Source organism: Colletotrichum aenigma, assembly GCF_013390185.1.
Source record: "Colletotrichum aenigma strain Cg56 chromosome Unknown KSG_Cg56_contig07, whole genome shotgun sequence".
In the NCBI taxonomy this organism is placed as follows: domain Eukaryota; kingdom Fungi; phylum Ascomycota; class Sordariomycetes; order Glomerellales; family Glomerellaceae; genus Colletotrichum; species Colletotrichum aenigma.
Window position 1 is genome coordinate 3,098,528 of NW_023500913.1, and position 26,737 is coordinate 3,125,264.

A 26,737-nucleotide genomic window follows, 5' to 3' on the forward strand; every position below is an offset into this window, starting at 1 on the left:
TGCGAACGTCAGCGATACTTTAATTTCATCTTCGTCTCTCTCGTCTCTGTCGTCCTTTTTGTCCTTGTCGCCGTCGCCCGGACGTTTCGAGTTACACGCCAAAATACCAACGCTCCTGGGTTCTGGAAAAGATACCTTGGGAAAGCAGTCGAAGACTAGGAGATTGAAACTTGGACAAGGCAAAGGGGCATCTGCACTTGTAGAATAGATCATCAAGCAAACAGAATCAGGAGAGTTAGGCAGAGGTAATGTTTACAGAACACTCAAAACATTGACGCTATCAAACGTACGAAATCCTGCGGGTTAAGAAAAACAAAAGAGTCCCCAAAGCTGCAGCTCATTTCCAGCCTTCACTAAGGCATGTCAATCTTTGGTGAACATCTGTCGTTGCTTCCCTCTTTTTCAGAGAGGAGGTTGGTGATGAGACTACACAGTGTACCTAGGTAGGTGCCTGGTGGCCCGCGCCCCACTTGCTCCTGCTCTTTCTCCTGGCATCTCGCGTCGTTCAGAACTCACCTTACCTCTCCAGCTCACCTCTTCAACCTGACTTTCACACGATCGACAAACCATCACAGTTCTCTGTTTCGGATGAGTTTTCCCAGCGGAGCAGTCTCAGTTATATATTAGGGACAGAGACAGAAACCAAGACGAAGACAGTAGCAGCAACAACGACAACGAAGGACGGCGGCGAAAGCGATTATCCAGGAAAAGTCGTTCTGGAAAACCAACTGAGCTAGCAAAACCTCTTCAGATACGGAATACCAGAAGCCCCTTCGGTTCACAAGAACCACAGCTTGTCAACGCCGAGAACAAACAAGGTACGCTACTTGCCTTCACTCTCTGCTTCATCATTGCCTTTATCTCCGCCACAAAAGCTTCACACCAGCTGACTTTTTCAGGACTGGGATTATCTGCTTGAGGACATCTTGCACAATGACGCCCCCGAACCTCCACAGCCTGACGCCCCCCAAGCTCCAGTCTCTACCAACAGAGCTCCTACTCCTCATCGTCGCAGGGGTTGGTGATGACTTTCGCCGGACTGCACTTGCTGGACTTTCCCGCACAAACAAGAGCCTCCATGCAACTTGCAATCCTATGCTCTACGATGATGCTATTAAGAAGAACGCCCAAGAAATCACCACTTTTGCCGCCCGAGATGGCAACATTGAGACTCTGATGAAGGCTCACGAGTACGGCGCCGACCTTAATGCCGTTACCTGGGTGCCATTTCCTTCCTGGGCACATACGAAGGATGCACATGGGAACGATGTCACATATCGTTGGGAGATGTCGGAGAATGCCAGCGATGAATTTGGTTTTGCCTGGGCGACACCTTTGGCCATGGCCGTCTGCGAGGGCCACTACCATGTTGTCAAGTACCTCATGACTCTCCATGTTGACGTCGACGTTCCAGGCAAGTTTTTCTGCAAATGCCATATCGCCAACGAAATCCTTGAAGACTGGCGGTCACCTCCTAGGTCGCCGGTTGGTATACCCTGGGTTGAGGCGGGTTGTTATACTGGGGTCTGGACCCCGCTTCACTTCGCCCTGTGTCGCAGGAAGACATCCATCGCGCGTCTGCTCATCAGCTACGGCGCTTCGTTGACCAATACGAGATACCCCGTCCGGAGTCAGATCCCCCGCGGAAACGGCATCGCACCACTCTTTGGTGTCGGACCCGTCGATAACCAGGAAGCAGCCACCATTAGGAAGCGACTAGGCCCTCTGATCCACAGTCTTGGTCTGCTTGAAAGGGTGCAGGCCAAGGATACGGACTCAGAAACCGACCAGGAAGACAGTTAATCTGACGCTGGTATCTTGGATGGTTCTGACACCGATATTTCGGATGAGTCCAACTCTGAAATCAGGGATGATGACTGGGATTATGATGTAGGCGAAATTGGCCACGCCATTCACACTGCAGCTGCGAGCGGGAATGAGGCGATTCTTCGCCGTCTCGTATTGAATCACAACATCGACATCAACCAGAAGGACAGACTGGGAGCTACTGTTCTGCACTACGCCCTGAAGACCGAAAGTGTCGAAATGGTACAGTGTGTTTTGTCTTTCGGCGCAAACCCTAATGTAGCTCTCGACAAATTTGGAAACGCCGCAGAATGGGTTTTATTCTTAAATTATTCACGAAAGTGGGCAAGAAATCACTTGGACCAGATCATGCAGGCGCTCTTGGACAGCGGCGTATCTCTGTGGACACAACGACGCAACGACATGGTGCAACCGGGTGAAATGTCTATGACGATCAACCTGTGCACCGACTGGCTGCCGGGATACGACTTTCCATATGCTTACAATGGATGGCTGGAGAGGTTCATTCTTGGTTCTATTGCCAAGTACGACGAGAATCACCATCGGAAGTTGAAGCGGGAGAAGATGGACCTCTTCTGGTCCATTCTGTTGAATTACTGTATCCCCGCTAGGGCTCTCGACGAATTGATCCATTCCATAGGCCCTATCGATTTCATGGAGCTTCTATCCGAGGATACTGCACCTCCGGGAGACGATGTGGTTTCCGCTGTGGTTTCCGATGGGGTCACAATCGGCGCGCAAGCGTTCCAGAGCTTGACAGATGTCAGCTATCCTCTATGGGGAGAAACGGAAAGGGACCGGCGCTCTATTCTTGGACGAATTGAATGGATATCGGAACAAGGAGTCCCGCTGTCACACAAGGCTCTGTGCCTCATCACTGGAATCATCAGAAAGGAACCGTACCGATAGGATTCGGATTCCTAACAGGCGAATTGAGACCTTCTGGCCTATCACTATGACAACCGAGATGACTGCGGGAACAACGACGAAGACAATGCTGAAAGGAGCCTGACAGAAGGGGAGATGGAATGGCTTTTAATGATGGGCTTGGAGTAATCTTCACACTGGCCTGATTGCGGCTATGGGATGGACATCATGTAAAGTAGATCAATCACGCCTCAAAATCAGGAGAGACAGATAATTTCAAGACCAGAAAAGTGCTCACGCCACCTTCTTAGACAAACGCTGTTGAATTCATTGGGGGTATCAAATGCACCAAAAGCCTCACTTCGCCCTAACCTTTCGAATAACGACCCTCTTCCCGTCAAGCTCCCACCCGACCTCGCGCTGCCCCGTCAACACATCCCACTTCTCCCCCGCACACCTCTCCAACCACTCCAAATCCACGCCCAAATACGTCCTCCCAAAGCACTTCAACACATGCGTCCGCATCTCCCCGTCCGCAAACTCCAATAGCTTCGCCCGGTGCCCGTCCACGCTCCTCTGCACCCTCCGGAACGCCACAAAGTTATCATGCGCCAGCGCCGCCAGCACCGCGTCCACCTTGGCGTCCTTCAGCCTGTACCGCTGCCGGATCGCGTACGCCTCCGCGAGGTCTCCCCGCCGACACGCGGCGTCGAGGACGAGGTAGCCGAGGACCTCCTGCAGCTCGACGCTGGTGAGGTTCTGCGCGGGGTGGATGACGCGCAGGACGTGCAGGATGGCCGGGTGGTACGACTCCGGGTGCTTGACGAGCACGGACAGGCGGATGTTGAAGAGGTACGCCTGGATGGCGAACTCGTCGATGCGCTTGGAGGCGACGATGCCCTCGCGCAGCTTGCGCAGCGCCATCATCACGTCGGAGAGGGCTTTCGTGTTGGCGGGGTCGTCGGGCGGGAGGAGGCGCGGCGAGGGCGGGGAGATGGTGTCTTTGATGTCGAGGGAGGCGAAGCGGCGGAGGAGCTCGTCGCGCTCGCCTGCGTCGGAGCAGAATGTCATGTACCGCTCGACGATCTTGGTGTAGTACCGTTCCTGGGTCTTGAAATCGAGCAGTCTGTTGCATTGCATGCTGTCAGCAAGCCATTGGAGTTCTGGCGAGGAAAGTGGCAGACGTACCGGGTGTCACCCTTAGACGGCAACCCGATGCTGTCGAGCGGATCCAGGTCGACGGGCTTCAACCTCCCCCAAGGCCCTGAAGGTGCGCGATTGCCGCGTCCGGCACCGCCTGCGGGCCCTCTGCTGAAGCCCCGGCCGCCTCGTGCACCTCGTCCGCCGCGGGTCGACATCTTGGTTTGCGTTCAGAGGGGGTTGCTGTGCCGGGATGGCGGGGTGTATTTGGCGGCAGGGAGTGACATGTCGTCAAAACAAGAGACGAGAGGTACCATCCCACCTGCTTATCTTATCTAATCGCCGATGGGTGCCAAGAGCGGGCCAGAGCAGCTTCCGAGTCAATTGCGAAATCCGGGGTACTCTTTCCCACTTTGGGTGGGAGCAATAATCGTCATTCAATCCCGAGGAAGTTTGCCAAAGCTTTTCCCGCCTTCAATTGACATGGTATGAAGCATTCACAGCCTCGAACCTAGGCCCGGCGATCTGGTTACCCAATGCCGACACCCCTCCTCCACCACCGCACCCTCCTCCCGGGGGCGGGAGGGTGAAGCCGCGGGGAACCTCGGCAGGCCAGGGTGAGCTTGCACCTCAGAGCTCCAACTGCAACGCTGAGTGAGCTCATCTTCATATACAACACCAAGCCTTTCACCACCACCCCTCTCAAACCACAAACCACAATAAACAACGCCGAAATGACAGACCGCATCTCTCAAATCGCCTCCCACCTAAACTACCCCAAAGGCCTCCTCGCCGGCCAAGTCGCCATTATCACCGGCTCAGGGCAGGGCATCGGCGCCGAAACAGCCCGGCTCTTCGCCAACGAGGGCGCCAAGGTAATCATTTCCGACATCGACGGCGCCAAAGCCCGCTCCGTCGCAGACACCATCAACTCCACCCACGGCGGCGGCCGCGCCCTCGCCGTGCCAGGCGACATGCTCTCCGCCGACTACATCGCCACCCTCGTCTCGCAGGCGGCCTCCTTCGGCAACGGCAAGATCCACCACATCGTCAACAACGCCGGCTACACCTGGGACGGCGTCATCCACAAAATGTCCGACGCGCAGTGGGACACCATCCTCGCGCTGCACTCGACCGCGCCGTTCCGTTTAGTCAGGGCCGCCGCACCGTACTTCCGCGTGAAAGATGGCGAGAACCGCTGCGTCGTCAACATCAGCTCGACCTCGGGCGTGCACGGCAACGCCGGCCAGGCCAACTACGCCATGGCCAAGGCCGGCGTGACGGGGCTGACCAAGACGATCGCGAAGGAGTGGGGCCCCGCGTTCGGCGTGCGCAGCAACACCGTGGCGTTCGGGCACATCAAGACGCGGCTGACGGACGCCAAGGAGAAGGGCGCGTTCATCGTCGGGCCGGGGGGTGAGAAGATTGCGCTGGGCATCCCGCAGGCGCAGAAGGCGGCGGCGGGCGGCGGGGAGCAGCAGGCTCACGCGGATATCCCGTTGCGCAGGCCCGGCTCGCCGACGGAGGCTGCGTCCGCGGTGTTGGCCGTGGCGAGTCCGCTGTTTAGTTATGTGACGGGGCAGACCATCATGGTGACCGGCGGGCGCAACATGTGAAGCACGAATAAGCAGACTGAACAAAACTGTGTAATTTTTCCATCGTCCTGCAAATAATTAGGTATCGGTACTCTTCTGTGATTTCCCGTTCCCCCCAACGCCCATGGCATGCGTTCCAAATATCCGCACACATCAAAACACCTCGGTATCATATCCTCCCCCTTTCTTCTTCCTCCCGCCTCAAACCTTGAGCCAAAGCGAGAGCACGCCCTTCGCATACTCCACAATCTCATCCCCGCCCAGCTTGCTGTCGCCATAAATCCGGTCGACAAACGTAATCGGCACCTCCGCCACCGAGCACCCCATCGCCTTGGCGCGCACCATCATCTCCATCTGGAACGTGTACCCCTTGCTCTCCGTGCTGCCAATCACCTTCTCCAGCACGGCTCTCTTGTACAGCCTAAAGCTGCCGGTCAAATCGCTGACCCCAGGGCGCAGCACCGTGTCGGCAAACAGGTTCGCCCCGCGCGAGACGAACTTGCGCTTCAGGTCCCATCCGTAGACGCCGCCATCCCCGGCGTAGCGCGTGCCCGTGACGATGTCGTAGTTGCCCTCCTTCTGGCGCGCGACCATCTGCGGGATGAACTTGGGGTGGTGCGAGAAGTCGGCGTCCATGATGATGACGAAGTTGCCCGTCGCGAACTGCAGGCCGTGCACGTAGGCCGTGCCGAGGCCGAGCTTGCCGGAGCGGGTCTTGAGGACGACGTGCGGGGCGTAGGCCTTGACGAGCTGCTCGGCGACGGTCTGGGTGCCGTCTGGGGAGCCGTCGTCGACGATGATGAGTTCCCAGTCGAGCTTGCTGTTTCGCGGGGGTTGATGGTTAGCGGGCGTTGTCTTGCTTCGTTTCGGTCCGTCTTGCCAATGGGGGAATGGGAGGGACAGGTATGAGGGAGGTTGGCTGCTTACTTCTCGGTGAAGGTGCGGTTCAACAACCAAGCGACGATGGGCAGGTTGTGACGCTCGTTGTAGGTCGGGAGGATGACGGAGTACTTGTTGGCCGCCATTTTTGCGGTATCGGGAGGGAGACTCGGGATGCAGAAAAAAGCCCACGGGCACAGGTGAAGCAAAAGCCGCGTTGAATCGAAGGCGCGAGGAGAAAGGAGCGTGGTCAAGTTGGCTGGCGCGGTGTGGTGGTGGTGATTTTCGGGAGGCGTCAGGAGGGAGCTTTCCAGCGATGCTGTCCTTTGGCGTTGGTGGAATGCCAACCTTGAGTGGTTCGGATGACTAAGCTCGGTCCAGCCCCTGAATCCAAGGGGGTGGTGGTGGAGTGCAGGGCGGGACGCTGGAGCTGTGACGACGACCACTGCCGAGATCAATTGGCTTACGATTGTGATGTCTTCGTAGAGCTTTCTTCCAATGATGGCAGCCTTTGTAAGTTGTGTTTCTGTGCAAGAGAAGATCAAGTATTTGCATGATCTGAACTGGATTCAGCGCTCAATGATTTTCTCCTAAGCTTACTAAGGACGCTGTAGCTTATTGCTCAATATGACAAGCCTTAAATCGATAGCTCCAAACACCAACAATTTGCATGCAGCTCAAATCGTAGTGAAGATGGTGGTCAAGATTCTCATTAAACCTATAATCTAAATCCCCAGCACCGTCGCCGAGGACCTGGGAGCACCGCAAGCCCCATGCAGTTTCAGTCTATATCTCGTATCTTTGGTCATTATGATTTTTTTCAATGAACGCGAAACACACGGCCGGGTCGACAAGCAAACCCGGCCATCATCTCCAAAGCCCTTTCCCACCATTCATTTCCAAGGCCCAACCTTCTTCTCCAAAGGTTGTTAGCCCTCGTTCACATATTTACAACGCCGAATGCAATGCCCTCTCATTGGAGACCAGGTCCCGGACCGCGAGGCGACCCTTTGCTCTAAATTATTTCGCTCACAAAACACACACACATAGAGAAAACCCATTAATTCTTCGTCGTGCGGGTTTACCACCCGTTGTTGTCGTTCCGCCGCCTTGATCCGCGGAAGTAGTCGTAGGACGACGGGTCCTGCTCAGGCGTCTCGGCGTCGTCCTGACGGAGCCCGCTGTATCCCCTCGGCCCGCCGCCCAGGGCACCTACAGTCGGGCCCGAGGGCGGGGCCATTGGCATCCCTGCGGCGTTGCGCACGAGCGCCGAGTCGCTGCCGTTGTCCATGTTGTACAGGGGACTACGCGACCGGTCACCGTATGTTGATTGCTGGGCAAAGGCCGCCTGCGGTGTCGGAAGTCCGCCGGTAGGAGACATCCGGCCAGTGTTGGGCGACTGGTAGCCTGATGGCGGGGTAAACGCTTGGAAGCCGCCATTGGCGGGATTGCCGGTCATACCACCCTGCAGAGGACGCCCGGTAGGCGTTCCGGGACGCGAGCCGTTGTCGGATCCGTATTCGGTCATCGACCCAGGAGTGCCGGGGCGAATGATGTCGGGGTTGCGTCCGAAGATGTCGCCTTGTCCATGCTCCTCCGCAAACTCGGCTCTGTTCTTGTAGTACTCAAAATCCATGTGAGACTCAGAAACGAACTCGAAGCCAGGAACGCCACCGGCCGACTTTCCTGGGCGACCCTTGCTCATCGGGTCCAACACGTACGCATCAGAGTACCCAGACATACTCATAACATCGCCGGGACCGCCCTCTCTTCCGTCCGTCAAACGGCCCTTGTAGACAGCAGGCAAGATAGCCTGCGCCTTCGCGTGCACCATGGGCGTGATGAGAGGCTTGTACAAGGCCGGGTGTCCGAAGCGCGACGCCAATCGCTCACTACGCAGGCGCTGCTCCTTCTGGACACCGGCCTCGGGGTGCTTGCGCACGTTGGTCGTGGAGTAGTAGTGAATCTTGTTGTCGAACATGCGCGCACAGACGATCTTGAAAATGATGAGGATAATGGGCAGCGGAATGATGGCGATGGCGACGCTGTGATAAGCCCAGTCGGATCGAGCCCAGGCGCCAAGGAAGAAGGTGCAGTGCGACACGAAGACGGCAAAGAGGAAACGGTTGAAGAGCACACGCCAGAACATGCCGCCAGACTCGGTCTTGGTGACGAAGGTGTAGAGGAGCAGGTACTTCTTCAGCCAGTAGTCGATGGCGTAGTACAGCGTGGCAGCCGGGAGAACCAGGGGCTGAATACCCGAGAAGGCAAGCGCAATCGTTGCGTAGTAAAGGAAGTAGTTGTAGTAGGAAGCATACTCGAAGGTCGGCGGGGCGGTTAACTCGATCAACTCGCGGGGGGTCGGGCTCGAGAACTTGCGCACGAAGAAGCTGTACACGAGCTTCCACAGTTGGGCCAGGTCAATAGCGGCACCCAACTGACGCTGGAGAAGCCAGGTCACCCAGTAGGGGCTGACTTGGCACAGGGCAGCAAAAACGGCGGCCGCAATGTCTTGATCGATGATCGCCTTCCAAGCGTTCTGGTTGTCGCTAGTCTCCTTGACCACGGCAGCAACGAGCTGCCAGATGGTGCCGAAAAGAGAGAAGACGATCAAGTTGTTGAAAACAAAGAAAGCGTACAACTTAGCCAGGACATGCCTCTCGCGACCAGTCTTGGTCTGGTCTCCGGCCTTCATGGACAGCTGGCGGAAAATCATTGGAAGCACGAGATAGACGAGCGACATGATGGCAGGAGACGCAATACCCTGGACGATAGCCCAGAATGTCGGGTTGGTAGCAAGCTCGGTCTTGAAGGCGGGCCAGACGCTCCCCAGGTTCTGGAAGTTGATCAGGAAGATGGCAATCATAGCGTTGGGCACGATCCAGACGACGGTCAGCACCGCAATCCACACGTTGTTGATGAAGCGTCTCCATCTCCTGTTCGCAGCGCTCAGGGGCAGGTTGTCCCAGATGACGTCGTTTGGCCTCGGCGCCAGGCTGATCTTGGTGCCGCGGGGGTGCTTCTTGCGGGTGGCATAGGCAATGTTGTGCGCCTCTGCGATATCCGAGTAACTGGCGAAGCCGTAGGGCATGGTGCTGCGCTTGTCGACGCTGGCGCGGACTTCCTTAATCTCGGTCTCCAGCTCCTTGATGCGTTGCGTCAGGTACTCGATGGCGTCGACCTTTTGGCCCTTCGGATACGTGGAGAAAGACGGGTCCTTCTTTGACGGCTTGCACATCGGGCGTCCAGCGGGGAGCTGGTCGGGCTTCTTGAGGTACTTTGCCAACACGGACTCCAGCTTGCGGACGGTGTGGTCGTGCTGCTCGATGAGGTTCGGGAGGTCCTTGACGTTGCGAGCAATGGCGGTTCGGGCAAAGGAGGAGTCGGGTACGACCTCGTCGACGATTCGCGCGATGCCCTCGTCGGAGCATCGGTCCTTGGGGATATCGTACATCTAGAAAATTGTGAGCTTCTCAAGCTTGCTGGGGTCCTCAATTTCATCCCCACTCACCATCAACGTGCGCGCGTGCAGGCTGTTCTGGTACTCCTCGCTCTGGAAGTAGTTGCGACGCAGCAGCATGACCTTGCGGTAGTTCCACCACAAAAAGCCCATCACAGTAAACGTGATCAGATAGGCCACGGCGACCTGTGCCCAGTACGCGCTCTCGCCCCAGACCGCCAACGGCGTAATGACCTCGATCCAATCCCTATTCGCGAGGGCCTGCTTGTCCGCGTTGTTCAGGTAGACGGGGATGAGGATGGCGATGCAAAAAACGGAGATGCTGGCAAAGATGAAGATGCACATGCGGACGAAGCGCAGAAAGACCGTGGCGTCCATGCCGACGTGGTGGACGAGCTCCGCCTCGCCTGTGTTCCATAATGGCGGGATCCATGACCAGATCTTCTTGCCAATGGGCGGGGGCGCGTGCTTCTCATCGGCGTGCTTGAGCTTTGGAGCGTAGACGGACTGGTTGTACGGTCTCAGAAAGGAGAATGTGACGGCGATGCCGACTGTGACGCCGAGCGATGTGCCCAAGGCGGACCAGATGGCGGTACTTTGCAACTGTGAAAGTGTGAGCGTCAGCTTTTCTCCCGGGATACCTTATGCAGGTCCTGTGCCTCGCTTGGGGCCGCAGAGGGTGTGCTCTCTAACCTGTTTGCTGAAGGGGTCGGCCAGCAGGTCCAAGATCTTCTTGCCCGCATCATCGTTGCTCATCTTGACTGTCGAGCCCCCTTGGGGCGAGGGGGATGAGGGAAGTTCTCTAGGTGTTTTCGGTGGAAGAGGCGTCAACGACCCTCGTCGGCGATATTATCTTGGCACGAGGTCAAGTGATTTCTTGGGTAACCGTTTAAGGAAGATATCGACCGGTTCGTATCGTGCGGGATGGGCAAGGCGTGATACAAGCTCGGATTATCTAGAAATCGCAAATAGGGGGCGATTCGTCGTTTCCCTGCTCTTTCGCGTGGTGATACCAAGCACACAAAGGTCTCCTATCGGCGGGATCAAAGAGGAGGGGGTTCCGAAATGACAAGGCGGAATGCGGCAGCGAGAGACACGGGGGGAGACTGAGTCGATCGTCGGGGGGAGGGCCCGCGCAGTTACGCAGTCTCGATTAGTGGAGCGGCGGTTGTGAGGAGAAAACGACTGTCGGGAGGTCGGAAGGGATCACGGGCGGGCGTGGAGGCGGAGGGGAGAGGAGGAAAGATGGACGGAAAATTGATGTCAAGCGAGTGTGAGGCGAGGTAGGGGACCTTAGGAGGATAAGGAGGAGAGGAGGGACGTAGGGATTGGAGGAGGAGGACGAAGTTTGTTGAGCGGGAGGCCAGGACCAGATCACAGGATTGCGTATGTCACTCTGGGCCATCCCAGTCTTTTCTTTCTGCCATCCATCCCGTCCAGCACTGGACCTGCACGCTGCACACACGACTGACTGCTGGGTGCGCCGATACCCGGGACATGGCTTGGAGCTGCAGCTGCTGCTAGGTACCGCTAGCCAGTGGTAGCGCTGCACAAGCACGACGACCCGGCAAAAAAAAAAAAAAAAAAAAAAAAAAAAAAAACCTACGGATAAAAAATCAAAAAATCGAATAAACCCAGTTTAGGGGATTGGCGCGCCTCAGGTCCCTGCAATTCTGCGCTACCGGGGGTCTCGAGGCGTGGGCTCCACCGTCCGGGCCCACCATTAAAACGGACGAAAGCTACGTACCGAGCGCCCGGTGGTCATGTCACCCACTGCTCCTTCTGGCGGTGGTGGCTGCTCGCCCGTCTGCTGCTGACCTCGGTTTTTTGTGAAGGCTTGGACTGATGGAATGATGATATCTCGGACTGGGAGTCATCCAGAAGTCCAAGAATAATTCTTTAAAATCTTCCACCCGTCCATTTCACTCATCCTGTATCCAGGAACGCAGGTCTCAGAGTCAGCAGCTGCAGGAACAGCCAGCACAATAAGCTGCTTACCTCTTCCCAGTCCTGATGGAAGTCCTGGCAAAGCAGTGCAGTGACACAAACGGGTACGTACCGTCTCTTCCAAAACGGAGGGCTTCCCATTGACGGACGCGCACCAGGAGACCCTGCTCTGTCGTCATTCTCATTGGCCCAAGCCCAGCTGCCATCCCAAGCGAAGAAGGCAAGGGCCCCGCAGAGAACCGGCACCGGCTGGCTCTGGCCAGTGGCCAAAGTCTCGGGGAAGAGGAACAGCTCACAGAACACTGGAGGAGAGCAAGACCGCCGCGTAGCAGCGTGGGCCGCTAAGAACCACTGGCCACGCATCGGCAGGGCCGCCTGCAAAACCCCAAACCCGTGGCTGTGTCTATTTTTGCAACACATTTTTTTGCTGCATTCCACGCCGTTCCCCCCAAAAGAAGGCCGGCCCCACACAGACACTTCACACTTGACCACTTCCAGGACCACCTGCACATCTCTCTCTGCGAAGGCTTCTGCTGAATACGAGGCGAGATGGAGGCCCCCAGAATCCTTTCCGTCCTTTTTGTTCTCCTGTAAGACGGGTTATACTTGATACAGTCACGCAAACGTACTCTGTATGCGCTGGTTTAATGCGAGAAATACTGCAGCATCAATACGAATTGATGCAGCTCTTCCCAACACCAGATACAAATCAGATCTGCACATTTGAAGATTCCAGCCCCCGCCCCAAAGAGAGAAGGATGCTCGCGTGTCCCATGCCAAGACCGCGGAATCTGAGAAGAAGCCGCCAATTCGCAACGCCCATCATTCCACACACGCATCGACCAACACAAAACCGTGACATGCAGCGAGTGTGCATCACGTCAAAAATCCTCCCGCCCCCGAACCTGCATCACGCACAAAAAAAACCCAGCGTTACCGTTTCTTCCTAATCATCTTCTCATGGAAGAAGACACATCCCGCGTCCCCCGTGTCATGTAAAATAAAATAGGGGTGAACCCGCAATCCAGCACAGCCCGTGCCCCCCGCAACAAAAGACCATGGAAGGACCCAGCAAAAGACACAAAAAAGTCATGCTTGCAGTTCCATCGTCAAGCAAGATCCCCCGGGACAGGGCGGGCGGCATTGAGGGGGACTCCTTGGGGGCCCTTTGGCACCCAGCAACCGAGAACCCCTTTGCGGGGACGAGTTGAAGTTGGTTTCCATCCATTGGACTCGGTCGCTGATGACGGGATTGAAGCCAATGCCAATGCCACCGCCAGTCATCTTATCTCCAATCCTCTCTCGCTCTTACAAACCTCTCACCTTCCCTGCCATCTTAACAGAATCAATAAGGACCCTCTCTCTTCCCAAATCCCAAGTAAAAAAACTCTCCGTCGGAAAACCTCCATCGCTTAAAAGAAAACACAGCCACGCCGTCCCTCCACGCAGTGGCTCAGACCTCTCTTTTCCGGTTTGTTCTGTTCTTTCAACCACTCCCTGGCCTCCCAGAAATAAGCATCGTTCCTTCTTCCTCTAGTCCCTTACTCAAAGGGAAGAGAGCCCTGCATGCAACGCATGGCATACTTCAGTACCTTGCATCAGAGAGATAGAGCAGCACAGCATAGCAACGTATCATCGCAGGATGTAGCACGTCTCGTGACACAGCCCATCATCATCAACTCCAAAATCCGAACCAAGCCTCTGCCTTCTCCCTCCCACTCCGTCAAGCGTCCCGCCGCCGCCCCGTCCATCGCCAAGCCCACCACCCCAGCTTCCAGAACAATTTTATACACACCAACCCTTGGCGCCTACGCCTTACCTTGCACAAGTCAAGAAAAGAATGCACGGCCATCTGAAGAACCCGCGCACCGCGCGAAACGGAAACCCGGAAACCTCCTAAGAAAACGGCGCTTAACCCACCACGGGCACAATCGGTGTCCTGACGGTAAGCCGAAGGCGAAGGACAAACCTTCCTCTTCAATGTGGCTTTGCGCCGGCCGCCGCCCCGTTTCCCACGGCGTCAAATTGTCATGGAACCTCTATCTACGTCACAGCCAAAGCGGCCTCTCTTCGTAACACGAATTCGCATTCCCAATTCTTCCACTGCCGCCGCCGTCGTCTTCCAGGCCCAAAGTAACTTAGCGCCGCTTCACAGCTTAATCCCTTTTGAGATCATTATCCCAAATCTAGGACTCACCCTCCCAAAGAGACACCAGAAAAAAACTTTCTCTCGGCATTTTTGCCGTTTCGTCAACCCATGCCACCATGCTCGGATAAACATTGTGTTTCTCCATAGCCTTGCCTCGCGCGCGACTGTCTCGTCTCTCAAGCTCCTGAGACCGCGGCCGAGCACCTCACCTTCACTCTCCAAAAAAGAGATCTTCAGGGCCTGCACATTCCAAAGGGAGCTACTGTACCTGTCCTACCAGCAAGCTCAAGTCCTTGCCTCAATCTCTGCGCAATTCGCCGCCTGATGTCGCGGCTGTCTCGAGCTCACATGTCTACGTAAATCCTTAGGAACAGACAGCCGTAGCTTCGCTGCCCTAGGACTGGACCTCTGCAAATCCCTCCCAGCCCAGAGCCCAGCGCAGCCGATCGACGGCATCGGTGACGCGGAGTTTGGTGGAGAACTTGCGGTCTGGACCGAGATAAGGGCCCTGAGATACGTCATGTTTTTCTGTAGGGGGCTGATGATCCCACATCCCGCCGGTCGAACAGCTACAGATGTTGAGAAACGAACGACTTTTGCTAGGTCAATCGGACGTGTCGTTTAGTCAATTGTTTCACCATGCCACGAATCGTTGAGGCCTTTTGCGAATGATCTTCGTAAGCCATGCGTCCGTCGTCTAAAAGTCAGGATGAACATCGGAACTGGTAAGGATCGAAAGGATTGATTCGTGATTGAAAAGCTGCATGTGCAAGCATCATCATATGTACAAGCTCCTCCACCTTTTGATCGAATGCCTACTCGAAGGAAAAAATAATAACCAAAAACGAAAAGGCAAAAACAATAATCCCGCGCCTCCTTTTTGCCTGTCCAAAACCCGCGGGACAAAGAGAGCAAACCCGCCAGACCGGCCTGAACCCCGGCCTTGACCATCATGGTCTCGTGTTACTGGTCTGTTGGACCATAGTTAGAACAATAGGAAATTAAATCAGTGACATCCCAATGGCGATGGTCTTCAGGCGGGACCCTGCGAGCGAGTCTTGCGCGCGGTACGGCCGACAGGCGGCAGGACCTTTTTGACCTTCTCGGAGATCTTGTGTCCCAGAGACTCCTTGTCCTTCTTCGGGGATTCCTTCTTGGCTGCGCCGTTGGTAGCCTTCGGAGGCCTGCCGGGTTTACCGGTCTTGACCTTCTTCTCGGCCGGCTTCTCCTCAGGCTCCGGCTTCGCTTCCGCCACGCCGTTGGTGCCGTTGGCGGCGTCGGCGGCGTCAACGGCATCGAGATCATCCGCCTTGCGCTTGTTACTGGGCTTGGCCTGCGGTGCCGCCTCGCGCTCTCCAGAACCGGAGGGCTCGGCCTCGTTGAGGGCGCCCGTCATCTCTACGTCCTTGGAGGCTGCGCCATTAACGGCATTAGGCTTCTCGATGACGGGCTCCTTAGCCGGCTCATCCTCGACTACGGGTTCCTCAGCGGGCTTTTGCGCGATGGGCTCCTCGACTGATTCCTTAACAGTCTCGGTGGCTGGCGCAGACGTCGCAGGTGGAGCTGGAGCTGCGGCCGCTGGCTGCTCCGTAGGAATGGCCTTGGGAGCCTCCACGCCGGTCGTCGCAGCCGGCCCGTCTTTGTCGGGGACCTCCTCGACAGTGGCCGGCTTTGGCGCATCGGCGGCAGAAGCATTCGCGACCGGAGCATCAGCTGGCGGGGCGAGCGCAGGAGGCTCTGTGACCTTGGCCGGCTCCTCGGCAGGAACGGTTGGTGTTTCTGTGGCAGGCGCGGGTTCCTCCTTTTTCTCTTCAGCAGGCTTCTCTTCGACCGGCTTGACTTCTGCCGGCTTCTCCTCGACAGGCTTCTCCACGATCTCCGGCACAGAAACTGCCTCTATGCCGTTGGGCTTTGTCTCGGCTGCGGTGCGAGGAGCATAATGTCAGCGCATCGGTCTTCGGACATTATGGGTGTACAGCGACGGCGAGCGGCATGGCCGGCGCAAGGAGTAGCATCGAGCCAGCGCAAAGCGCAGTTACTCGGCGGACTTCATCGATCGCATGCGACCGTGATATGAAGCTCGATTTGGCGACAAACACTCACCTTTGTCGACGCCAGCGACAGCTGGGACAGCTCCGGGGGCAGGATTGGGATCCATTGCGATGACGTAAGGGGGTTGCTGGTATGAGCGCACAGTGCGCGATGACGGTGGTCGCAGTCGGCGAGGGAAAGGTGCTCAATGGCCGCGGTTGGGCGTAAAGGGGCGTTATTTCGGTAGGGATGAAGTGTTGGGATGTTGATTGACGATGGAAAGCTGGAAATCGAAGATGGGAGTTGTGTGGGAGAAGGTGGGAGAGAAGAGGGAAGAAGAAGTGAGGTTGGAGTCGGAGAGCAGAGGCAGGAGCAGGAGCAAGAGCAATGGAGCTCTCCTCCCCAACAACAGATGGGCCTGCTAAGGCGCTGCAAATGCAAAGCAGAGCACCGGCAGCGGTGGCAGCAGGTCATCGCACAGAAACATGGGGTTGGGGAGCAGGACCCGGGGCCTTGCTTGGGTTCCACGGGGCGAATCAGCAGCGGGAGAGCGAGGACGAGGGCGAGGGCGAGGGCGAGGCAAGGGCGCGCGCCGTTCGGGACACGCCATTCCCATCGGCTGTTTGTGCGTTAATGGTGGTGCAGTGCAGCTGGGCTCGCTCGGTCCAGCAGACAGTCCAATGCTTCCGTCCCTCCTCTTTCTCCTCTTCCTCGCTGCTGACCATTACTCAGTAGCGGACCAGGCCATCGAACAGGGAGCGGTCCTCGATCAGTGAGAGTGAAGCTGCGAGGTTGCAGGCGAGAGGCCGGCAGTACAAGGTTCCCCTCGTGGCAGGCTGGGTGGAGAGGAACCTCTCAGCTGCTGGACCGTCATGTCAATCTGACGTGACGAGAGCTCCACGCAGCTGGCCATCTTGGATGTTGCAGGGCGGAAGCTTGGTCCGGTTAAGAGCCGGTTAATCCCAAGACGCGTTAGGAGGTGGCGCGACGGGAGACCTGAGCTGCCACAGCTGCACTGCTTGGCTGAGATGCCGGCCAAAGCCGTTCGACGACGACGTTAGGAAAATGGCCCAATCCGGCCTCGAAGTTTGAGGGAAATAGGCGAGCAACCTCATGTAACAATGGCACAGAGCCCTGTTGTCGGTGGCAGGGGCACTGAACACGGGCGGGCAACGGTGTAGCAGGTCCGTCTCAACCTTGGTGCGGTGCCTCCCAAATCTGGTGTCCAGTCCAGCCAGCCGCCCTCTCCTCGCGCAAAACGAAGGCAGGACCGTGTGCATCATCTCCAATGGCACTGTCCAAGGAGGAGCTTCCTCCGGTGCTCTTTCCTGCTGGAGCTGGGCAGGGCAGGTAATTGGGAAGCGGCAGGGCCAGCTGCAGAGTGTCGCAGCTCCGATGCGGGGAAACACTTGCGAATGGCTGGCTTCGATTGGCGATTCTCCACTTGTCCTCATTTGAGCCAATCAAACACCGCCAAAGCTTTCGAACCACGTCCAAGCTCCTGCACGCCATCTGCGATCTGCTGAGCTGCAGAAGCGTGCATCCGACGCCCAACGCCCAACACCCAACTCCCACGATGGTGATGATGTCGGTGGCCTCATCTTCAAATGTAATGCCTCTTAGCTCAAGCAATGATTACCAAATTTGACTTCAATGCAATGAGTCTCGTCCTGCTTTGATTCTTTTCAGTTACCTAAGGAAGCTTGCTACTTCAATCTGATCTTTCACGGAAGGTTCTGGCGATTGAAGGTCCATTTGTTTTATTTGTCTGCATTCTCAGTCCTCGTAGTCCATTATCTCTCGTCATTATCTCATGGTCCTGATGCCTTTTTCTGCTGTTCTCGTTCCCATCGTCGTCACTCCTCGTCCTTGCAGCTGTCCACCGTCCCCATGGACATCCCTCATCCCCGCTGTTGTCTCTCATCGAGTCATCGTTCCTCATCGACGTCGTTCTCGTTTCCATCGCTCAATCCTCCGACTCCGGCTCCGAATCCAACTGCAGCTCCGAATCCGAATCCGGTTCCAGCTCCGACTCTGACTCGTCGTCGATAGACATGCGCTGTGTCTTGATCATCGCGGCTGCCTTTTTATGGGTAGGATCCTTCCACATGGAGTTGAGTGCGTACTGCTTGGCAACCTCAAAGTGGAAGTCGGGATACTCCTTCAGAGCATCGCAATACTTGAAGCAGTTTGAAGCGTTGATTGTGCAACAGAAGGTCTTGACTAGCAGGCGACGAAGTTTGGCTTGGGCGACATGACCCTGCTTTAGAAGATCGAAGGTATTGCCATAGCCCCGGAAAATAGTGGGACAATTGCCTCCGGTGTAAACATTTTGCTGGCTCTTGATGAGGTTGACAAGCAGTTTGTGAGTGCTTTTCCCGAGCTCTTCATTTTGGAGAAAGTCGCAAAGTTGGTAAAATTGTACATGGTCCGACATGTAGGTCGGATCTGCGAAATCCTTGCGCTTCACTAAAGTCTCCGCTGAGGCGCGATTCATCAGGGCTTGCCGGGTGGCGAGGGTGAGGTAGAGCATCATGTTGCTGGGTAGGACTTCGGGAAGCTCGACGATCAAGGATTCGGACTCTTTGCACGGGTTCCGAAGGCATTTTTCGAAGAAGTTGGAGTGCTTCGTCAAGATAGGCTTGAGGACCGTGAACGTTCGGCTGTAGGCATCTTCTCCACACTTGATGGTAACCAGTGGCTTCTCCTCACTGCAGAGTACGATTAGTTCTGCGCGATCATTGAAATTAATATCGACTCACTTTGAAGAAAACAGCCAAGTCAGATCCACCGCTGCCAAACCGAACGAGGCAGGGGCCTTATTCTTGGCGTCGCTGTTGTATTCATTCTTGTTAGCGTCGCCAAGGGCGACGCTGTGCGCGTTCGACTTCATCGTTGTTCGGCGTCGGTTGACGTCGTACAACGGTATCGCGCGGGTCTTCCTCGTTGGTTGGCAGCTTTGGGTTGCAGAGGTCGGGAGGCAACCTGCGAGGGCGTGGGGTGGATGCGTGGGGTGGATGCGTGGGAAGAAATAAGAGAGCCAAAGAGATTTTCGGTGAAAATTTTAAATCAGGCATCTGTTGAACTTGCCATATGTGGAAAGCTCGCACCTGCCGGTTTCTGTTGCCGCAAAGATTTCCAGTTGTCCCAAACGTTTTCTTCGATGTGCCCGGGTTAAAAGACAGCCAAAACGCGCACCAACATCTTTCCTCAGGCTTTCAGCGTGACCCGAACCAATGTCGAGGCGCGAACAGGAGACAAAGAAGGATTCGATACCTTCACTGGAAGTAAGTCCAGGTTCCCGTCTTCAAGTTCGTGAGTCTCGAAGAAGGTGCCAGCGAGATCTCCGCGACCGCGCTCCCCGCTCCCAAGATCCTCAGTATTAGCATCACTCTTCCCGTCCCCAATAGTACCCGAGTCGTTAGTCTCAAAGTCGGTGTCTGCCGTGTGGCTCAGATTGTCGATGCTGCTCGTCCATGACTGACGATGCCTTACTCTAACGACCGTTGCGAAGGGCTTCCCCCGCCAGAACTCCTTCCACATATATGTCCACGGCAGACCTGACCTCACCAAGGTATTGAGCGTCCCTGGCCTCAGCAATGCGATGAGCCTCCCTGATTTCTGCCAACCCGTTCTCAGCGCGCCAAAAGAATGCAAGGGACTCCTCTGCTATATTCTCCTCCCAATCGTCCCACTCGTCATCCCTGATGTTTTGCACGAACGACTGAACAATGGCGCTGGCTTGAAGGTCCCATCTCATGTCAACGCAAAGCTGGTACGCCGCCCCAAAGTTGTCAAGGACGCACCACTCCGGGTTCTCCAGCCTGTCGTGGCCAACAGGGTGGCGGTAGTAGTGGCGCCAGTTGGTGAGGATGTCGCCGATGTGTTGCTCCACGTAGCGCCTGAGCAGGTAGTTTCCGAATTGGCCACAGATATCCCACAGGTGCAGCTTCTGTGCCAGGGTAGTTCTCATCTCCCACGAGTCTGGAAGCACGCTGCTGAAAGGGGTGATGTGCTCCGGGTCGGGGGAGAACACCAAGCGCTCGTTGAAGTAGAGGTAGGCGCCAACGGTGTCCGGGGTCTGGTCGTCGATGACATACACGGCCCCCGATTCGCTGAAAGTATGTCGAGTACTTTCTCATTGTGCTGAAGCTATTGCAGAACCATTTCTCTTGGCACTGGATATAAATGAGGCTCCCATTGGGGTCAGCCGGGCTAACGAGAAAGTTGTCGGTGTAGTTGGGCAGAGACTCCCGAGACCAATTCTGAGGACCGTTCATGTTGGCGTTGTTGGATGAATGAGATAGTACGTGTCTGCAAATGGATGAACTAATTCACGCACTGAGAAGAAAGATTTCGAACAAAGACCAAACCTGATGCGAAAGCACAGAGGCATCTATCTATATAACTTGAAGTAGGGCATCGGAGATGCGTCTTACACCAAAACCTCTTGAACCTCTAACGTATAAATGAACTCTGAGCGTTCCATGGGTCGCTCAATTTCTTTCCCAAACACAGAAAAGCCCTTCGGAGATTGACACAGAACTACAGAGAATCCATTCTAGGCAGGGACTTTACTCAAAACGGTTGAGAAAAGCTTGCGCTTTTGTCCTCGATGTTTCTCCGCGAGGGATTGCTGTTCAGCTTGACCCTGACCTGCCACTCATTGTGATCTCTCGACGCTATCAAGGTGGCGCTGCCACCTTGACAGCACGGCTCTCTTTCATTTGAAATGAAATAAGTACGCTCTCAATGAGGTAGTTGGGAAAAGATACAAGCTCAGCGAGACTGAACAGACACACATGAACTTGAAATTCGTCCAAATCTGAAGAGCAGAAGTTCACGGATGCTGACTGAAGAGCGTGGCCACACATAATGTCGTGTTTCGACTTCACCCTGAAAGCTGTATGCACCTCGAGTGTTTCCCATATTCTGCCTGGGGTATTATCTATCTAGACCGTCAAGGTGACATTGTGAATCAATTGTCCGTGATCTTGCAGAAGGCCAGAAGCCTGCCGCGATCCTCCGGCGATTTTGTGCCTGACTCCGTGTCTTCTGGATATCAGTAATCCCTGTCTTCTTCTAACTCTGCAACCTGGTCCTCCAGCTCGCCGACTCGCTTGCGCCAAGCTTGAATATCGCGCTCCAACGTCATAATCCTCTGATGATGGTTTTGAGCCCTCGTCTTCGTATCGCGAAGCTGGTTCTCCGTGTCGAAGGCATGGGCGGACAGGGCCTTCCAAAGCTCGCGAATGAACGACGGGCTGAGATCGGCCAGGCCGAGAACAGAATGGAGATGCTCGGACGGAAAGTCGAGAATGAACTGCTTGACCACCTGGCCCCGAAGCTTCACCTGGCTGTCGGCATGCTCGTCGAATGCCTCGAAAGCAGCCTTGACGTTGTTAACCCACCATTCGCGATCGTTTTGATTCGAGTATTCCCAATCATATCCAAGCTTCGCAATTTGAGCTCCGAGCGCGGTGCAAAGGGCCTTGGACTGGAATCGATCGGAGACCTGCCAGACTTTGACGGGGAAGACGAGTTTCTTGTGCTCGCCCAGGGCCTCGATCCGCTCCTTGAGCAGACTCTCGCTGACGGATCTGCAGTAGACGAATTGAAGGTACGCATCCAGATGCTCGAGTTCGATGTCGTTGAATGTTATGGTGTTGGCCTCGCACTCGGCGGCGGTGGCATCCTTCAGGCCGGCGGCGAAAAATTCCGAGTACTGCGTGAGTATGGCCTTGTTGAAGACGAAGGTCTTGTCGCCACACTGGAGCGTCACCGAGGTTTGGGGTTCTCTGGAGTCGGCCGTCAGTAAATCTTGTCTATCCGAATCAAGGAAAAGAAACTTGCGGTTTGAGGAAGACCAATCCGAGGTTGGTATCTTGTTGACTTTGGTTGGCCATATTCACGGTGTTGCACGCTGACTGGCAGTTGGGATGTGAATTGGAAAAGTGTGGTCACACGAACCGCGTCCTGTGGGAAAGATGGAGGATTCGGAGAATAATTTTGCTTATGAGAAAACGCAATGCAGAAAAGCCTGGGTATGCTGTATGTTTTTCCTTCGCGCTGCAGTGAGATTTGCTGAACCCTGATAGAATTTCACAGTTGTCGTCTGTTTTCATTTCACATTCCATCCCCAGCTGGCTCCATCATCTAAGTTAAAGTAGCGTCCATGCTATGTCTCCACTTTTCTCGCCGCCGTCCTTGTTCTCCAGTCCCGAGCGCTGCTGCCTGAAAGAAACACTTATGGGTGTTGTTAGAGAACAAGATCTTCTTGCTGAGACGTAAGAGTCAACAGTGGAGAGAAAGCTGCCGGGGGAACCTTTCGCTTCAAAAATAGCATGAGAGAAATTTGACCAGGGTTCATGCCGCGTTTTGAATATTTTCGCCCGAGGTTTTAACATGAGAACAATCACAAATATCGCTTATGGTGGCGATTGCTTGCTGCAAGTCGCGAGGCGTGCAGAGATTGCGGTGTAAGAGGGAAGAAAATGAAACATGGAAAGCTCGAAGACTGACGCGTCGAGGACAAAAAGGGTCGAGGCCACAGCGAGAGGTTTTGCCTGTTGAAAGAAAGCACAAACGGTAGGAATCAGAAGGATCTGGATGCTCTTGGTTTTATTTCTGCGCTAGAGGAAGAGATTATCGTCGTGATGGACATTCACTGTCTTCTAGTCCGTCTTCAGATGCCTCCTTGCTTTTCTCATCCCATTCAACCTTCATTCTGCCTCTCCATCATCTTCGCACCGTGTCTGCGGCTTCATGTCACCCGGCTTTGTTTCATCCCAAGCTGCTGTCCAAATTAAACAACGTCGCATGTCCCATTCGCCACAGAACCGCAGCCGGAAAATTCCAAGTGGCAAGGAACTTGGGGAAAGCCGACTAAGAGTGAAAGAATCCAGGGAGAGCAGTGCTCCAATCCTAAGCATCGCTAGAATGAGTCGAGGCGGAAGTGCTCCCGACATCAGAGGGAGAGCTCACGTGGTAACGAGATTTCGGAGTGATCGGCGGAAAGGGCCTCCACTTGATCCAGTCACCCATATCCAAGACTCCGGTGTCCACATCCCAGGACTTGGGACAATTGCCAGGGGGATATTTCGCACGGACTCGTTCGCGTTGAGAGGTCCAAGACGTATCGACATCTGTCAGGAGCGAAGCAAAACAGATTGTGAGCTCGCGGACGAAGTCTGGAGAATTCTCCAACACAACGAGGTCGTCTCTGAAGTTTCCAAGAGGAACCTAACGACAGTAGGCGGCCACTAGCTTCGCTCGCATGTACTCCCGAGCGTGATCTCCGTAGTCAAGGGCCTCGAATGCATCCTTGTAGTTCTTGATAGACCAAGATCGTTCCAGAGCAGTCATGTCGTATGTAACGTTTTTGATAGGATGATCCATAGCTATTTCAAGGATGGAGCAGCCAACGAGTTTGGTCATCTTCGTGTTCATGAAGCGGTCGGCAATCTCATACAGGTCGACCATGGGCTTCAGGCGCTTTGGCTCCTTCTTTAAGCCAGGGTCAAACTTCACAGAGTTCTTGATGGCCTGCATGAATGCGAGATGGAGGTAGATGCTGAGAAGGTCGGGGTCGATGTCGTCGAACTCGACAGTCAAAGTCTTGCCCTCGATAAAGTTCTCGTTCTTGAAGCAAGTGGCCAAGTACTCGGAGTCCTTGATCAGGATGCTCTTCTTGAAGTTGAAGGTCTTTCCTCCTGCTTTGAGAGTGACACAGTCCTCCTGCTCACTGCGGAGGCGTTAGTGACGCAGAGTAAGGATGGGGGTTGGGTGTACTAACGGCACCACAAACAACGACGCAATGCTTATCTTTTCGGCAAGCTTCGTCGTTTGACAATCTTCGGTGCCATAATCAGCATTGACCGTGGGTTCCCAGGCTTGGGGAATGCGGGAACAGAGTCGCATCCGTCCATGTTTGCTGGCGATTGGGTGTTGTGGGAGAAAATGGAAGTAGCGAAGCGCAGATGAAGGGTGAAAGTGATGAGTGGGGTGCCAGTCCAGCACCTGAGAGAACCACTGTAGAACTGGAAGCCTGATTGGATGGGAGGAAAGGCCGGGGAAAGTTGAGGGAAGGTGAAGTTGGCCAAAGCTGGAAAGTAGGACCAAAGACCAGAAGGAGCCGTTTTAGGGCCAGGACCAGAACAATGGCGGGCCAAAGGCAGCAGGATCCAGGCTACAGCAGAGATGCAGCGAGCACGTTTGCAACGATGCACCGAAAACAAAACGACCCCAGATCCTCGAGTCCAATTACCATTTATCCTGAATCAACTTTGTGGGCAAGAGCCATATGCAAGACAACAGTCCACATCTGCGGGAGGACCGTTCAAATATTTGTACCAATGACAGATAGAACGGTTAGCAATGGATTGAAATCTGAGTGCGATCTAGGATTTGATTCAACCTTTGGATCAACAGCTCGATCCTTCGACGTTGTTTAGGGAAATGTGCTTTAGGCAGTAATGCTAACTTTTCGCATAACTGCAAACCAATATGAAAAAGCAAAGGCACTAGACGAGACTATCAATCCTACTGAAGGATGCTACTTGTATTGAGCAAGACATTGTGTATACAGATGCTGAGTGACTACCTGAGGTCTTTATCCGTCATGGTATCTATTCCCTTAGTCCCCGGAAAGACCAATACGCTCATCCCTGAGACGCGATGTAATCATTGATACAGAAAACTCTGAAGACGTAAGTCCTGATACTTGTCCATATCCACTTCCCGAAGCCAGGCGGTCCAGCATGAAGCAACCTTGAAGACTAAGTCATGATTCTTCTTTGCCTGGTAAGTTGTTCACTGCCTGAGCGGAAGGGCTTGCTTCCACATGCCACGAGCCACCCAGTGCTTGGGCTTCTTTGGTGGTTTCGAATCCTTTCTTGCCTCCTGAAGCATGCCGGCATAACAGGAAGCCACCTCAAACAACAGTCGATGATTGCCCTGGATGAGTCTGAGGCATTCTTGAGAAGCAGCGATAGGGACGCAGTGACAGAGGGAGTAGATAATCGCGCGTCCCAGGCGTTTGTCCGTGTCGTTCGTTGGGTCGAGCAGCTTGAAGCACTGCGAGAGACTTTTGATGTAGAACGACGAGAAAGTCTCATATTCCTCGCTCACGTACGAATCGTTCCAGATAGACGGTTCCAAGATGAGATAGCATTTAAGGCCCTCCCAGACAGCGACGGCGAGGTCCTTGTTGAGGAAGCGATCACAAAGCTGGTAGATCTCGAAGTGTCCGGGAAACCATATGCAACGCTCCGGCTCTCCGAAGTACGGGACATTGCCAGATTGCCCGAAAATCTGACAATAGACCAGGTGCAAGTAAACACCAAGGTGGACAGCTTTGATGTCGTCGAAGGTGAAGGTCTTGGTCTGCGACTCGACGAATCGCGGGTTTCGGAGAGACCTCTCGAAGTACTTGGAGTGCTTGATAAGGATATTCTCACGGACGGAGAACTTCTTGTCTTCGGCGATGAGGAAGACTTGGCCGGGCCCAGGGCTGGTGTCGGAAGTCCTGGAAGCGATGCGTTAGATTTTGAAGCCATCCCTACCTGGTGAAAAGAACTTACTCGACGAGGAAAGTCCATGCCTCCTCACAATTGATGTCGAATTCGAAGTCGGGTACGTCTTCGCTGTCGGTCGAGGTAGGGGCAGAAGCCTTGCTCTCATTGTCTTCGCAGGATTCCATGATTGGCGATTGCATCTGTCGACGTCAATGTTGTGTGCGGATTGTTTGTGAGAAGGCGGGAGGGTGTTTTTCGGAGCTTGGCGAGATAAAGAGAGGTGCCTGCTGATTGACGTAAGGTAGCGAACGGAGACAAGCGGACTCCAGTTAAAGTGAATGTGAGCAGCCTGTGAAAGGGGGTTGGATAGTTGGGAAAGAGCATGCTGCCTTGTCCCCAGGTCGCTCCTGCCTTTCCCCATCACTTGTGAACCGAGCTTCCGTTGAACATTGCCTCCCCGACAACACATCAGTGTTCCGCAATGCTTGAATCATTACTGGAATCTTATATTCCGTCGTAATCATCATTCATACGGTCAGCAAGACCGCGTTAACTCTTCCTTTAAGTGCACAGGTGCAGAAAGATTTTAGTTAGCAAACAGAATATTCAGAAGCCAGGTCTTGCTCTAATTAGATTTCAAGGCGTATTTTCAGAGGCTAACTATCTAAGACAAACCTTACATAAATCTTAGTGAAAGAATCTTAATACAACAGTTTTTAAAGTTGTCATTAGGTAAGGTTCACATCCCATCGTCAAGCTTCAGCACATTAGCGGCGCCTGCACCCATCCGATCTCGCTGAAGTTTATGCTGCAAAATTCAGATGGCATCTGGAATGAAACGCGAGCCTAATCGATCCAGTCGTTAATGAATTTGCTTAATCTGGATTCCAACGGCGAGTTACAAATTGCGAAAATTGCTGGCTTCTGTACCGTCTGCCTACATAGTATTCTTACACTTCACACCAGCCACAGCCCCGCATCCAAGCGGAGCCTGTCTGGCGTTGTGGCAGAGTGGTCTAATGCGCAAGACTAGAAATCTTGTTCCTTCGGGAGCGTCTGTTCGAATCAGGCCAACGTCGTTTTTTTGGCCTTTTGTATCATGACTTCCGAGCTCTTTTGTTCTCAACCAACACAACTTTTTTCTATTAGCGCAGCCTTCGCTCCAGGACACGACCTCTTTTTCCCGTCGATGAGACATTGACTGAATTACTATGTACGTCTTACGTAAGAATCCAGCTGCCTACGAAGGATCCATCTCATCCCCATTTCAGTCGTAGGGCTGACCTATTACTAATCTAGCGTCCCCACGGAGGCAACTCCCATTCGG

At 54.6% G+C, this 26,737-nt stretch overlaps 10 protein-coding genes across 10 annotated transcripts; 2 read left to right on the forward strand and 8 right to left on the reverse strand.

The window, feature by feature from the left end:
* Nucleotides 1–933: 933 nt before the first annotated feature.
* Nucleotides 934–2,736, forward strand: ANK1-0 (Ankyrin-1; the record flags this gene model as incomplete). The annotated part of the gene is made up of 2 exons (XM_037326340.1): nucleotides 934–1,798; nucleotides 1,895–2,736. 2 exons carry the CDS (start codon nucleotides 934–936, stop codon nucleotides 2,734–2,736), a joined length of 1,707 nt encoding a protein of 568 aa, XP_037175940.1.
* Nucleotides 2,737–3,051: 315 nt separating this feature from the next.
* CGCA056_v011094 (uncharacterized protein) lies at nucleotides 3,052–4,052 on the reverse strand (the record flags this gene model as incomplete). The annotated part of the gene is made up of 2 exons (XM_037326341.1): nucleotides 3,052–3,820; nucleotides 3,883–4,052. The coding sequence occupies 2 exons, from the start codon at nucleotides 4,050–4,052 to the stop codon at nucleotides 3,052–3,054; spliced, it is 939 nt and encodes a 312-aa protein (XP_037175002.1).
* A 516-nt stretch (nucleotides 4,053–4,568) lies between these two features.
* Nucleotides 4,569–5,450, forward strand: fabG-4 (3-oxoacyl-[acyl-carrier-protein] reductase FabG; the record flags this gene model as incomplete). The annotated part of the gene is made up of 1 exon (XM_037326342.1): nucleotides 4,569–5,450. One exon carries the CDS (start codon nucleotides 4,569–4,571, stop codon nucleotides 5,448–5,450), a length of 882 nt encoding a protein of 293 aa, XP_037175457.1.
* A 180-nt stretch (nucleotides 5,451–5,630) lies between these two features.
* On the reverse strand, nucleotides 5,631–6,454 carry Dpm1 (Dolichol-phosphate mannosyltransferase subunit 1; the record flags this gene model as incomplete). The annotated part of the gene is made up of 2 exons (XM_037326343.1): nucleotides 5,631–6,249; nucleotides 6,357–6,454. 2 exons carry the CDS (start codon nucleotides 6,452–6,454, stop codon nucleotides 5,631–5,633), a joined length of 717 nt encoding a protein of 238 aa, XP_037175000.1.
* A 935-nt stretch (nucleotides 6,455–7,389) lies between these two features.
* Nucleotides 7,390–10,524, reverse strand: CGCA056_v011097 (Uncharacterized protein; the record flags this gene model as incomplete). Its single annotated transcript, XM_037326344.1, has 3 exons — nucleotides 7,390–9,762; nucleotides 9,820–10,371; nucleotides 10,462–10,524. 3 exons carry the CDS (start codon nucleotides 10,522–10,524, stop codon nucleotides 7,390–7,392), a joined length of 2,988 nt encoding a protein of 995 aa, XP_037175001.1.
* Nucleotides 10,525–14,897: 4,373 nt separating this feature from the next.
* On the reverse strand, nucleotides 14,898–16,022 carry CGCA056_v011098 (uncharacterized protein; the record flags this gene model as incomplete). The annotated part of the gene is made up of 2 exons (XM_037326345.1): nucleotides 14,898–15,784; nucleotides 15,968–16,022. 2 exons carry the CDS (start codon nucleotides 16,020–16,022, stop codon nucleotides 14,898–14,900), a joined length of 942 nt encoding a protein of 313 aa, XP_037175607.1.
* A 1,839-nt stretch (nucleotides 16,023–17,861) lies between these two features.
* CGCA056_v011099 (uncharacterized protein) lies at nucleotides 17,862–18,788 on the reverse strand (the record flags this gene model as incomplete). Its single annotated transcript, XM_037326346.1, has 2 exons — nucleotides 17,862–18,606; nucleotides 18,658–18,788. 2 exons carry the CDS (start codon nucleotides 18,786–18,788, stop codon nucleotides 17,862–17,864), a joined length of 876 nt encoding a protein of 291 aa, XP_037175943.1.
* Nucleotides 18,789–19,391: 603 nt separating this feature from the next.
* On the reverse strand, nucleotides 19,392–20,175 carry CGCA056_v011100 (uncharacterized protein; the record flags this gene model as incomplete). The annotated part of the gene is made up of 2 exons (XM_037326347.1): nucleotides 19,392–20,010; nucleotides 20,060–20,175. 2 exons carry the CDS (start codon nucleotides 20,173–20,175, stop codon nucleotides 19,392–19,394), a joined length of 735 nt encoding a protein of 244 aa, XP_037175136.1.
* A 782-nt stretch (nucleotides 20,176–20,957) lies between these two features.
* CGCA056_v011101 (uncharacterized protein) lies at nucleotides 20,958–23,823 on the reverse strand (the record flags this gene model as incomplete). Its single annotated transcript, XM_037326348.1, has 3 exons — nucleotides 20,958–21,693; nucleotides 23,178–23,639; nucleotides 23,774–23,823. 3 exons carry the CDS (start codon nucleotides 23,821–23,823, stop codon nucleotides 20,958–20,960), a joined length of 1,248 nt encoding a protein of 415 aa, XP_037175137.1.
* An 883-nt stretch (nucleotides 23,824–24,706) lies between these two features.
* CGCA056_v011102 (uncharacterized protein) lies at nucleotides 24,707–25,595 on the reverse strand (the record flags this gene model as incomplete). Its single annotated transcript, XM_037326349.1, has 2 exons — nucleotides 24,707–25,421; nucleotides 25,477–25,595. The coding sequence occupies 2 exons, from the start codon at nucleotides 25,593–25,595 to the stop codon at nucleotides 24,707–24,709; spliced, it is 834 nt and encodes a 277-aa protein (XP_037175700.1).
* Nucleotides 25,596–26,737: the final 1,142 nt, after the last annotated feature.